This window comes from Solanum lycopersicum, chromosome 10 (genome assembly GCF_036512215.1).
Source record: "Solanum lycopersicum chromosome 10, SLM_r2.1".
In the NCBI taxonomy this organism is placed as follows: Eukaryota; Viridiplantae; Streptophyta; class Magnoliopsida; order Solanales; family Solanaceae; genus Solanum; species Solanum lycopersicum.
This window is the reverse complement of record NC_090809.1, coordinates 62,699,928-62,714,092: the sequence shown is the minus strand read 5'-3', so window position 1 is coordinate 62,714,092 and position 14,165 is coordinate 62,699,928. Positions and strand designations below refer to the sequence as shown.

Sequence of the window (14,165 nt, the reverse complement as noted above, 5' to 3'; positions counted from 1 at the left end):
CTACTGTTAAAATTTGATTTAAAAAATTAATAAAATTCATACAAAATAATGTGTAATTCATATTGCTCTCAGCAAAACTCCATAAATCACCAAATATTAAAAAAGAAATATTTTTTTTTTGCCAAAAACTTAATTATAATAATATAACTTATAATCTACCAGTAAAGTTGAGAATAGTTATGTTTAAATTGTGTCATACTATACTCCATTTTTTTTAATTATTTTTATATTTATCTGACGAAGAGGTGATTGTCAATTTTATTGGAAACGTTATGCTTAATACGAAGAATGAGGAGATCGAATATTAGGATTAAGGATCGTAGGTCGTAGAGTGTTTTCTTTTTCCGTCCAATAATATTACTTTTATTCTTACACTTGCTTATTCTTAAATTTATATAGTATTATATGTATGTTTCTTTCATTTTGTTTATCTAAATAAGCTGATGTCGTTTGTAATTCTCTTTTTGAATCGAAAGTCTCCCAAAAATAATTTTTCTATCATATAAGATTACAATAAATTAGCATTCAATCTATTTTCTCTAAATTCCACGTTTTTTAGAATTTAGAATTATATTATATATGCTTTTGAGAGTGGTATATTGCTCTCCATTTGCACCATTTTTACATCTGTTTGTATAATTTTTAATAATATTTTTTCTAAATATAGTTTATATAAAAATTACATATTTCAACAATTTTTTTTCTCTCTCATAACTTAATCTCCTCTAAATTATTTCAAAATTTGAATATGAACTCTTCTTGATATATCAAATCTTTTGATATATTAAAATTATTTAATTACTTCTAGTCTAAAACATATGAAAAATCAAAATATTTACCTAATTGTCGTTACTTAATTAAACAATCTTATCAAAATAATCTTTCTTTTTCAAAGAAGAAAGTTGATATACCACTAAAAGATTACACATGCTCCACTTACTTATAACAAACTATTTAAATTTTTAGTGCTTAAACGTTTAAAACTATTCCTTTAACAAATTAATATTCTATTATTGATATTAATACAACACTTTACAGCTATATATATGTTTGTTCTGTTCAGGATCGTAGCGTAATGTGCTTTGCTTGAAACTTTATATACCTCTCAATTTTATTATTTAGAGTTATATATTTTTTGTTATAAAAATAACTTAAATATTTTTATTGTAAAAGTAATTCAAATATACCTTTTTATAAATTGGGTCATATTTGAATTGAATTTAGAATGATAAAGAAAAGGAGCAAAGTAATTTTTAGTTTTGAAACTAAGAAAATCATTTTAATTTGTTATTAAAGTTACTCAAATATGCCCTTTTATCAGTTTGGTCACATTTGAACTGAATTTAGAATGATAAAGACAACGAGCAAAATAATTTTTACAGAAAATCATTTTAATTTTTTTAAATGGAAAATGATTTGACATATTTTCAATTTTATTATTTAGAATTGATATAAGTTGTGAAAATGATACACATATATTTTTACTATCATGAAAATAACTGTTATAAAAGTAGCAACATATGATGTTTATAGAAGTCATTTGTATAATGGTATAAACAGTGGCATAGTCACATAATGGAAAGGGTGTCACTCTTTGTCGGAATGAAAGAACATATATATACAAGTAAAATAATATATGAAATGATTAAATAACATATTTTGAATATTTTTAATATAATAAACTGCTATTTTTAAATATTATTTATGAAATTTCTAATTCTATCACTAAATATAAACATATTAAAATCATTTTTATAATAAAAATATTTTATAAAGTTGAAGAAGAATATTACTTATATTAATCAAAAACGTAAAAGAAAAGTGTATATATATATATAAATCGTAAAATTGAGAAGTATATTTTTAATAGATTCGATGAAGTATAGTTTTATTTACTCGCCATTGAAATAGTTCATGTCCCCACAGTTTTAATGGGCATTCAATGAGTTTAATCATAAATTCATAAATGAGAATTTCAATTTCTGAAAACAAACAAGGCCTTACCTGTATAAATATTCACAATTTTGGCCATTTCTCCCCCTCCTCAGTCCTCCTTCATCTGCAGTAACCCTTGGCCAACGACCTCCGCCGCCGGGAAATATTTACATCTCCGGCTACCGACGGATTTGTATAACGTATTTAATCTTCATTATACATCCGAACGTAGGAAATGGAGGTTCTTCGGTTTACCGCCGTGAAATCATTGAGTTCATGCGTCCGTCCAGAATTCACGGCGATGAGTTCCGTCATTGTTCCTATTAGCACTGTGAAAGTTTCTGGAACGAGGAAAAGCAAAAAGAAGGCGTTTATTTGTGCTAAGGCGACGGAGATCTTGTCATCGCCAGCTACGGTAACGGAACCGTTGAAGGCGGAGCCGGCAGAGGCACCGGTTCCGTTGCTACGAGTTTCTCCGAGCTCGTTGCAGTGTGAGCCGGGATATTTGTTACCGAATAGTCCGGTTTTAGGTACGGGTGGTGTGACCGGGTATGAGTATCTGACGAACATCTTGTCATCGAAAGTTTATGATGTAGCTTATGAGACGCCTTTGCAGAAAGCTCCTAAGCTGTCAGAAAGATTGGGAGTTAATGTATGGCTAAAAAGAGAGGATCTTCAGCCGGTATGTATTTTTTTTATTGGTTTTGTTCTTTGCAATATTGCATAAGTTGTTAAAAGTTCGAATATTTGGTGTTAAGTGAAGTTCTTTTTCTGTTTCTCTGATGGATTTCCTTGGTTCTGTCTTTGTGAAAACATTTCTGTGCCAATTCATAGGTTTATTCACTGATATTGGCCTTATGTCACTCTTTAACCGCTGAAGGTTTATGGTTGGGATTAAGGTATAGTAGTTGCTAGTGTAAAAGGAATATCTTTAGAACTACGTATTTTTGAAATATCCTGTTCTTTGAGTAATCTTTGTTACTAAGAGAGAATTTGGTACTCTCTCTGGTTTAATTTGTTTGTTTAATTTTTAATTGACACACAGTTTTAAGAAAATGAAATAGACTTTTGAATTTTGTAGTCATGTCCTTTAATCTTGTTGTCTTAAACATGTCACGTGAAAAATTGAAATTAAAGAGTTGCTAAAAATGCAAAAAGAACATTTTTTTTTCTGAAATGAGCTAACATGGAAAGTAAGAAAAGAAATTGAGACGGAGGTAGGTAGTATGTCAAAATATCATCTGATGAAACGATTTCATAGTGTTTGGTTACCTTCACTTGTGGTGGAAGATGTTGAAGACACTGACATCTCACTTTCTCCATCCCCCAAAAGAAAAGAGAAGTTCCAAAGCTGCATAAGGGAACCAAGGCAAATAGTGTGTCTTGACTTCTTATTTTTTCTATTCCATAAACTTTCAGCTGGAAGATTATGCGACTCTTTTGTGGCGTAACAGAGTTATTTTGACAGAAACTTATTATGCTGAAGTACGATTAGTACTTAGTGATCTAGCTACTGTTCTCATTTCTATTCACTCTAATTTCTAGACGAAAAACCTTATCAAATGGCTGGTGTACCTTCAACCCTCTGTCTTTCAACGTGGAGTTGTAATGTACTTCACTGTATAAGAATTTGTCAGGATTGTTCTATTCTGGAATAGTTGAGCCTCCTATCTATGCTAAGAGCCAGTTTTGACAATTTGGTATTTGCTTTATGGTTGAAAGGTTGGGAAACTAGGACTAAAGAATAGGGTGCTATACCTTAATGTACAGAGCAATCATCTAAGGTAAAGTGATGTCTTAGTGGTTGTGTTTTTCAAATGGAGTCCTTAAATATGGAGATTCCCATGGAGTGACAATTTGGCGGGCTGCAGAGGTAGTTTGAGACATTCAGAAATCTAAAAGCTATTGTGTATCTGTCGTACCTTTAAAAGTGTTTGCGGAAAGTGACGCAGGTGGACCTCCTCCTGTGCTGGTGCTAGTGGAAGATCGAGTTGCTTTAAATCTTAATTATTTGAATGTTTGCTCAAGTTGTTGGATCTTGGTCAGTGACTATTTGTCTATGCGAGCATTTTCTTTTAATTTGTTCTTTTGCTCAACTTTGATTGGAAGATTCTGAATTGTTTGAGGCTCGTCTCATTTTATTTTTATTATGCTTCAAATATATGAAATTTAAGGAATGTATAAGTCAGTTACTGTGATATGATTGCTTAAGAACATGCATGTTAGGCATTTTTCTTTTATTGAGATAATTTCCCTTTGAGCCAAACGTTACTAAGACCCAAAGTGGAAATTTGACCCTAATCTGTCAGTCCATTGGCCTTGATCTGCTGTTGTTAAAATTTTCGGATGGTTTAGGGCTTCTCTTGTCGGGTTTTAGATTAGATTAAGTACCTTGGAAAAGAAGAAAAGGCAAAATAGGCAGCACATTTGAGCTTTTCCAATTGATTCTGGACTCAGACCAGAGTTTCTCTGCTATTTATGTTGCATTTTTGTGAATTAGTTGATCAGTGTATGATTAGTTAGGTTGCCTGGTTTCTTGTTCATGTCAACCTTAAATTTCTGTGTCCTAGATCAAGGAGATCAAGGTCCTTTTTTATCCTTTTTTTTGACAAGGCCAAAAGGTGAAAGTACTTAAACTTGTATACCCTATGGTTTATCAACTTTGGTATCTTTTGTTCCCTAATTGTTATTCCTCTAAATTTTTGACACTTGTTCCACTTCTATAGGCTGTCATCCCCCCCCCCCCCTCTCCCCCCTGCACACACAAACAAGAAAGAAAGAAAAAAGACTTTCTTATTGCTGGAAATAAATATCTTCGGCACTTGAGTAGAGTTGTCTCAGTAAATCTGATATACTCATATTGACAGGTGTTTTCGTTCAAAATCAGAGGAGCTTACAATATGATGGCAAAACTCCCGAAAGAGCAGTTGGAAAAAGGGGTTATATGCTCATCAGCAGGAAACCATGCACAAGGTGTTGCATTATCTGCTCAGAGACTTGGCTGCGATGCTGTGATTGTTATGCCTGTTACTACACCAGACATCAAAGTTAGGATTAGTGAATTACACTTTTGGTTTAATAGCTTCCATTTTGAATGAATCCTGTTACTTTAAGGTTATCCATTTTTCTGAAACCACGTTCTTCTTTGAGCAGTGGAAATCAGTTAAGAGATTGGGTGCTACTGTTGTTCTTGTTGGGGACTCATATGATGAAGCTCAAGCATATGCCAAAAAGCGGGCTGAATCTGAAGGCCGCACATTCATCCCTCCTTTTGATCACCCAGATGTCATTGTAGGTCAGGGTACAGTAGGGATGGAGATAAATCGCCAACTCAAAGATAACATTCATGCAATCTTTGTGCCTGTTGGAGGAGGGGGGCTTATAGCTGGTATTGCTGCTTATTTGAAAAGGGTTGCCCCAGATATAAAGATTATTGGAGTTGAACCACTTGATGCTAATGCATTGGCATTATCATTACATCATGGTCAGAGAGTAATGCTGGACCAAGTTGGGGGTTTTGCAGATGGTGTAGCTGTTAAAGTGGTTGGTGAAGAGACTTATCGTCTGTGCGAGGAATTAATAGATGGCGTTGTCCTAGTTGGTCGTGATGCTATATGTGCATCTATAAAGGTTAGCCATTATCTTTTATTTTACATGTTGGTCTTCATCTGGATTAAATCTTTTGCCAACTGGTATTTACTGTGGACTAAATTTCTTAATGCTTGTATATGTGCTCCCTGAAGCACTACCGGTCAAATGAGACTAACAGTTGGAACACTTTTTGTCAGTTACCTCTCTTTCTTTCCAAGAAAGTATCACAAGCCCTCTTGTGTTCTATATATGATGATTCTATGTATCAATGCTTTATAAGATGACATGAGTGGATTCGTCTAAGAAAGAATATGAGTTGTAAAAGAAAACAGAAACATTCTGGAAAAACACAAAAAATTGTAGGAAGCTATGAAGTCGATGCCAACATAGAAATTCTGTCGATGAAATGTTTTATCTTAGAGATATACATGGCCATTTTTCATGCAGAAAGTCTAATAACTGTTGGATAGACAGCTTTTTATTGCATGAGTTGTAAAACTTTTTTTGTAACAGTCATTGCTTATTTGGATAGGACATGTTTGAAGAGAAAAGGAGCATACTAGAGCCGGCAGGTGCACTTGCTCTTGCTGGAGCCGAGGCATACTGCAAGTATTATGGCCTCAAGGGTGAAAACGTAGTAGCAATAACTAGTGGAGCCAACATGAACTTTGACAGGCTTAGATTGGTAACAGAACTCGCAGATGTTGGTAGACAGCGGGAAGCTGTTCTTGCTACTTTTATGCCAGAAGACCCAGGAAGCTTCAAAAAGTTCGCTGAAATGGTGGGTCACCATGAGCACTTAAATATGGATTTTAAAGTAGTGCACTTTTGAGCTTACCAGTTTCCCAAAAGAAAAAAAAGTTGCACACATTTGACTAGCAGACTGAAACATTAACTTGATTACAGGTAGGACCAATGAATATCACTGAATTCAAGTACAGATACAACTCTGATAAAGAAAGAGCTCTTGTACTTTACAGGCAAGGTCTCCTTGATCTTTTACTTTCGGTTCATTTTAGCGTTAATTTTAGTATTATTAACACAGAGACTTATTCATGGAAGGACAGCAACTAAGTATTAAATATTTCCAGTTATTTGCCTCCCTATCAATCTGTTATGTAACCTATGGTAAAGCCAGGGTTGCTAAATTTTATTTAATTTAGCCCAACTTTATTCATTGTTTCATGGCCTTTTCTTAATGTGCAGTGTTGGACTTCACACAATATTAGAACTTGAAGGAATGGTGGAGAGGATGGAATCAGCAGATCTGCAAACCATTAATCTTACAGACAATGACTTGGTCAAAGATCATCTTAGGCATTTGGTAATGTTTTAGGTCTCCTTTATCATGTTGATTATTTTCTTTGGTATAGAACTGTATATATAATTACTCTATTCATTTGATCATTTTAGCTTTTCCTATTTTATTTAGAAACTTGATGACAATATACCGTAATGAAATAATGTTTTTGTCTCGTGAGATTTTTAATTCTTAAGAGTAGATTTGCGGAGAGATTAGGTTTAACTCCTTTGTTTAATGGATTATGTGGTGTTCCTTGGATATTGATATCTCTTTCTCTCCAGATGGGTGGTAGAACAAATGTTCATAATGAGCTTTTGTGTCGATTCACTTTTCCTGAGAAGCCTGGTGCTTTGATGAAGTTTTTAGATGCTTTCAGCCCACGTTGGAATATAAGTTTGTTTCATTATCGTGCACAGGTAATATAGAATCTCATTCTTCTAGTTTAGCTTTACCCTTTGTTGTTGTTGGCCTGTAGTTTATCTGCTATTATATTGGATTAATTTGTTTGATCTTTTCTTCGTGCTGAAAGGGAGATACTGGTGCAAATGTGCTAGTCGGGATCCAAGTTCCACCGGATGAGGTAGTTGAGTTTGAGGGACGGGCAGACAGTCTTGGTTATGAATATGCAATGGAGAGTCTCAATGAGGCATACCAGCTCATAATGCATTGAAAAAAGGTGTTGCCTGTTATGGCTTGTTCTGGGTCCTCATTGCAACACCGACTTCACTTTCTCCTGGTTAGTCAGATATTCTGAATCCTCCTCGACGATGGAAGATTGCCTGTTTTATATACAACCAGTGTACTAGATGATTTTGGGCTAGTCTTTATCTTGTGTACATAAGCTATTTGTATGTTGTTATCTAAAGACCTCTACTTCCATGAATAAACCATTTCACTTTAAAGCTAATCTCAGGTGTTCTTTCTTCTGTTTCAACTTTGGCCTTCAAAATCCCAACTTCATCATGTTGTATTATTAAAAATGTCTTTGTTTTCTGGTGGTTTCTTGTGTTTGGATTTGTTCACGTTCTCTTGTTAAACATTTTGGAACCAAAGTTGAGCCTTCTTATAGAGCTAAGAAACCAAAGGCTGATCCTATAAAAAGTCTCTTTGAACTAATTTGGCTAAATATAGTCTTTTGATCTTTCAGTCATTAACTAAACTCAAAAATTATAAAGAAAAAAGACATATCAACTTGTGTATATACTACGTAAATATCTAAATATATACACTTCTTGGCGTGTGTTCATTTTGTTTCGACTTACAAAGGGAAAGGTGAAAATGAAGGAAACAAATATATTGCTAGTATTTTATGTCACTATATTTAAGGATCCATACCATAAGCTTCTTGCCTAGTGTCATGCTTCTATTTCTTCTTCTTTTACCCAATGATATCAGCTTGAGGCCTCGATTAAATTTGAATTTATGCATTGCAAGACTCATTACTAGTGTTATCGCTTCCAACATGAGTTTTTCAGTTCTCAGATGCACGAACTCGAGGCCTATAGTTAAAAGTGAAAAAAATCGAAATCATTCCACGACAACCTACGTTGATAGTTTCATCCTTCTATGTAGGGGTGTACAAAATCGAATCGAAAATCAAATCAAACTGCAAATCGAGTCCACCTGAAAAAAAAAATCTAACTATATTTGAGTTGGTTTAGTTTGAACTAAAAGAAATCAACCCGAGACCAAACCAACACGACATTATATATATAATTTGAAAATTTATTTTATACATAAAAATGTTTACTTTGATATAATTTTTTAAATATTTCTTATATTTTTTCATAGTTTTTATCCTTTAATATATTATTTCAAGTTTGATACTTAGAATTTTGGATGGTTCCATAAAAATTATAGTCTACAGATATTGGTTTATTATAGTAAAACTTAAATCAAAATCAAATTAATGCTAATACAAAAAGAAAATAAAATTTAACAATAAGAATGACAATAAGGTTTTTGAATACTTGTTCTTTGATTTTACATTAGTTTAGACAATTGAAATACATAATCTAATTTTAATTTCATTTAATATTTAGTCATGTAATTAATACTTATTAAACTTATTTTAATATGATTTAGTACTTTTAGATTATGACCATTTTCATTATGACTCGTTAAATTTCAATATTTATTTTACACAATTTCATTATATATATATGGATATTTTTTAGTGTCATTAATCATATCATTATTTGTGATATATTCTTGTAAAACACCTTAGATAGTTGTATTTTGGTAGGACTGAAGATATATTTGAATTACATGTAAATTATATGTTTGTATGAATACTTTAGCAGAAAAATCCCAAAACCCGAAAACCCCGAGGTTGAAAAACCTGAATTTTATTGGGATGATTTATAGATTTAAAAATTCGACACAAATAATTTAATTTGATATTTAAAAAATTCAAACCAATCTGACCACGTACAACCCTAATTCTATGTATTTATGTTAACAATATGCAAATCTCCATGCGGGGAGAATTATCTTAGCAACTTATGATAAATAAAACTTATTTGAAGATGAATTAAAAGTCTAACAACAATATAACTTAAAAGTTATAACATGGTATGTTTTCAACATCCCACAACTCCTCTTGATTAGAGTAGTCATAGTCATTTCTAAGTAGGCATGTGCTTGGTTATGTTTAATTACGTTTAAATATTTTAAGCGTATACGTGGAATAGTTAATATTTCTTTATCTTTAACTAAACATCTAGAATTTAAATTCTTAAAAATAAAAAAAAAATTATTGACAACAGGATCCTACAATGCGCAACTTTAAATTTAGTCAGACTTCTACGGTCAAATATCATGTGAGAAATTAAAAAAAAAAAACAAAGTATCTTGATTGCACTTTTCCTAAAATGTTAAAAAGCAAAATCTAGATTACAATAATACACTGAACACTAAGATGGTAAGCAATCAAATTAGTCAAAAAACAATTACAAAGTTTTTACCATATTTTAAAGAAATTTCATATATTTTATATATATATATATATATATATATATATATATATATATATACCAAAGCCAAACTTTACAACTTTCTTCCACAAAGGAACAAGAAAAGTAAAGGGGAAAATTTAAGACAAACAAAAAAAAATGAATTCAAATTCTTTAAAGGTTTTATGGTTTATTTTGCCATTATTTTTGGTTGCTGCTTTTGTTGTTATCAATAATCCACAAGGTTCAAAATTTTGGCTATCAATTTCTCATCATCATTATTTAGAGACTCTTAATCATGGTTCTTCAACAAAGGTGAGTTTTATTTACAAAAATAAAATATTATTAGTAGTGCTTTTGTTGATATATATATATATATATATATATATATATATATATATATATATTTGAGGTTTAGCTATAGAATTTATCCATCGCTAGTTTTTATTTTTCTGGTAGTGATGATCTATACTTCATTCCACAAACATTGTGGTAACTAAAATATTGATGTTTAATCATTCGAGTTCTCGATACGAAATGCATTATCAAATGAGGTTTTTGTTCGATATGAATCTGAATTAATCAGGCTTCAATAAAGGTATCAAATACCGATTGAGAAATTAAAAAAAAAAACATTCTATCTTTTCTCCTTTACTATAAAATTAAATTGGATTTTTTTTAGAGCTGTTAATAGCTAATTTTAATTCCTTGATCAAGAGTACTATCCATTAGTGACCTTGGCAAAATTTTTTTTTTACCTTAATTAGGACTTGTGATGTTGAAATGACTCTTAAATTTAATGAATTTATTATATTCTTACCGCTGAAAATCCAGTGCAATTTTGAGTTATATATTCATAATTAAATCAATTTTATGTATATACCTAAGTTCCATTTTTGAAATGTTAGGTTTAGCTGAACATGAGTATATCTAAGTGTGACACACCTATAAGTTTACATGAATTCAATTACTTTTGTTCGAATTTTGATATATAAATTGCATATAATTTTGTTCGAATTTTGTTATTTATATATATTACATATAATTTAATTAGATTTTGCTGTAGAAATTTATAAATTTCAAATCCGAATTGCCCTATTTCTATTTCATTATGACCATATATAACCCTTTAAATTTACTAATTGATTGCTTATTTGTTGTTAACCTTATAGGAAACTAATGAGAAGGATGAGGTCCCTATTATTAATGTGAATAAGAACACAACAACACCAAAAAGATTTAGCAAAATAGATAAATTGGAAGCAGGACTTGCAAGATCTAGAGCTGCAATATTATTATCAAGACAAAACAAAACCAATCATATAGAAGAAGAAGAATATATCCCACATGGTCCTATGTATTTGAATGCTACTTCCTTCCACAGGTATGTTGTATAATACTATATATACCATTCACTATTAATAAATTACTACTCCAATTCGGGATCGTTTGATTTAAACACAAGTTATATTGAGATTAGTTTTTCTCACACACATTGTTTCTTTTTTGTTGTCTATTTGGTTTGTTATATAAAAATAACATGCATTTGTATATTTTTTGAGAAGAAACTAAATTGTTCGTTCACAAATGTATCCTCCACCTTATTCATTAAAAAAAAAAAAGGTTTGAGGCAATAGCGTAATTAACCACATATAACTTAGGGTGGCCAGTTGGACACCCTTGTCAAAATATTATAATATATATATATAGAGAGAAAAAAAATTATACGAAGTATATAGGTCAATTATTATTTTCGTACCTATACATATATTAAATCTTGATCATCCTTAGCGAAATTTCTCACTTCACTACTTATTTGAGGCATCTCAAGGGTATTTTTTCGTCATTTTTACTAATTTATCTAGATAACTAATCTCGATGCTATTATTCCACCCTATGATAGGTATAAAATAGTCTTATAACTTTGGTGTTTGAGTTATATTTGACATAATATGTCTAAATAATATATCAAAAACTCGATAAGTTATACTAATTGAGATTTCAGAATTCATAAATTTAAAATTCTGCCTCCATCTAACTGATTCCTTTCTAAAATGTGTAGGAGCTATTTGGAAATGGAGAAAAAATTCAAGGTATATGTGTACAAAGAAGGGGATCCCCCATTATATCATTTTGGTCCATGCAAACATACATATGCTATTGAAGGTTATTTTATTCAAGCAATGGAAGTAAGCAAATTCAGAACAGAAAATCCAAACAAAGCTCATGTATACTTCTTGCCATTAAGTATTACAATGTTAATTGAATTCATATATGTGGCTGAATCACATGAATGGGGTCTCATGAAGAATACAACAATGGATTATATTAATGTCATTTCTCAAAAGTATCCTTATTGGAATACAAGTCTTGGTGCTGATCATTTCATGCTTGCTTGTCATGATTGGGTAAGTTTCTTGAATTTATTTTATATCGTCTATATGTATATAAGTTAATAGAACGTTACTTGTCTAATTAACAGTTGGTATTCTCTCGAAAAAAAGATTTAATTTGAAATACGACAGACAAAATATTCGTATAGATAGTATATTACAAGCATCGTCTCATTGTTTTCACTGACTTGATATGAAATTTAATAGTAAAACCATACACTTCCTTTATTCTTCATTTGATATAGTCTTCAGAGGTAGCTTTTGTAAATTTGAAACTAAAATAAATTGAAACTTTTTTTAATATTATAGTTCTTCCATTTTAATATATGTGACATCATTTATTTATCATAAAAAATATTTTTTTTGTATTTAGAATATTCAACTATAAATTTCTTATTTTACTATTAACTATAAGCTTTTATAGCTGTTATGTCATGTTTAAGATCATAAATTTCAATTATGTATTATTTTCTTACTGAAATTTATGTCACATAAATTGAAATGAATGGAGAATTTTATTCACGATAACTAGTGCCAAGCTCACCTCTCTAATATTCTTTAATAATAGTCCTCTCTATAGATAATTGTCGTGTAATACTTCACGTTATATCTCTCTAAGAGGTAGCGATAAAATCTGTATACATTTTATATCCTTTTCAGATGTCATTCATGAGATTATGCTGAATATGTTGTTGATGTCTACCTTACTGTATGACCTATTTTTAATGATAGTATCTTATTCTTGATTTAACTTTGTGTTTATTATACAGGGCCCTGAAATTTCCTTTGCTATACCACATTTATACAAAAATTCAATTAGAGCTTTATGCAATGCCAATACCTCAGAAAAATTCAATCCAACAAAGGATGTCTCAATCCCAGAAATTCATCTCCCTCTAGGCACAACCAAAGGCCTACTAGGTGGTCCACCGCCCTCCGATCGCCGCGTTCTCGTGTTCTTTGCCGGAGGTGTTCATGGTCCAATTAGGCCAATTTTGTTACAACATTGGGAAAATAGTAAAGATGAAGATGTTCAAATTCACAAGTACTTACCAAAAGGTGTTTCCTATTATGACATGATAAGAAAGAGTAAATATTGTATATGTCCAAGTGGATATGAAGTTGCAAGTCCAAGAATGGTTGAGGGACTTTACATGGGATGTGTGCCTGTCTTAATTAAGGATAATTATGTGACACCTTTTAGTGATGTACTTGATTGGGACACATTTGTTGTTACAATTCATGTTAAGGATATTCCTAATCTTAAGAAAATTCTTATGGATATTCCTCAACATAAGTATTTGGAGATGCAAAAGAGGGGAATTCAAATGAGGAGGCATTTTGAGGTTAATTCACCTCCTAAAAGATATGATGTGTTTCATATGATTCTTCATTCCATTTGGCTTCGAAGACTTAATTTTCGAGTTCACGATGTTGAAGAATCTTGAATTCAAAAAAATTATTTGTGAGAGAGGAAAGTATTGATTTTAAGTATAAATGTAATTCTTTTTTGGAGTGTTGTGTTTTTACGATTCTTGATTTTGCTATATTGTTATACTTCATACTTGTGCACCATTATGAACTAAATAAGAGCTATTATGCTTTTATATTTGATTTGATGTGATTTTAAATTGTGTTTACGTGATCGACTGGATGAAAATGGTTAAACGGTTGATCAATTAACGATCTTGTTTTTGAATATGCCATAGTTATTTTTGGAATAATCATCATTTCGAATAACAATAAAATTTGTGAAAAGTGACTAAAGACAAATGAATTAAGATCAATTGTATTTATTTATTTTAAGCCAAAACGCCTAGACAGTGGGTTAAGATCAATCAATATTCATTTACTTTAAACTCGAGTGCATTAAGATCTATGTCTACCTTAGCAATCGTGGAGAAATCCCTTGCTTGGTTTGGAAGAGGTTGGGGATTAACGTCAGGTCTCATGTAAGCGGAATATTTTTGGAAAAACTTATATCGATAT

The 14,165-nt window shown here is 31.2% G+C and overlaps 2 protein-coding genes across 2 annotated transcripts; both read left to right on the top strand.

The window, feature by feature from the left end:
• Window positions 1–2,052: 2,052 nt before the first annotated feature.
• On the top strand, window positions 2,053–7,734 carry LOC100037737 (chloroplast threonine deaminase 1 precursor). The gene is given in 8 exon segments (NM_001247305.2): window positions 2,053–2,617; window positions 4,803–4,982; window positions 5,089–5,565; window positions 6,059–6,307; window positions 6,433–6,506; window positions 6,733–6,850; window positions 7,111–7,245; window positions 7,359–7,734. Coding segments are annotated over 8 exon segments (1,821 nt in total). The 5' UTR covers window positions 2,053–2,170; the 3' UTR covers window positions 7,500–7,734.
• A 2,143-nt stretch (window positions 7,735–9,877) lies between these two features.
• Window positions 9,878–13,790, top strand: LOC101246298 (probable glycosyltransferase At5g03795). The gene is made up of 4 exons (XM_019216002.2): window positions 9,878–10,098; window positions 10,956–11,167; window positions 11,846–12,191; window positions 12,947–13,790. The coding sequence occupies exons 1-4, from the start codon at window positions 9,943–9,945 to the stop codon at window positions 13,622–13,624; spliced, it is 1,392 nt and encodes a 463-aa protein (XP_019071547.2). The 5' UTR covers window positions 9,878–9,942; the 3' UTR covers window positions 13,625–13,790.
• The last annotated feature ends 375 nt before the right edge of the window (window positions 13,791–14,165 follow it).

Excerpts from the sequence above, each read along its gene's own strand:
- LOC101246298 (XM_019216002.2), top strand. The coding sequence starts at position 9,943 with ATGAATTCAAATTCTTTAAAGGTTTTATGGTTTATTTTGCCATTATTT. Across the intron at positions 10,099-10,955 it reads ATCATGGTTCTTCAACAAAG|GAAACTAATGAGAAGGATGA; the intron begins GTGAGTTTTATT and ends TTAACCTTATAG. Across the intron at positions 11,168-11,845 it reads AATGCTACTTCCTTCCACAG|GAGCTATTTGGAAATGGAGA; the intron begins GTATGTTGTATA and ends TAAAATGTGTAG.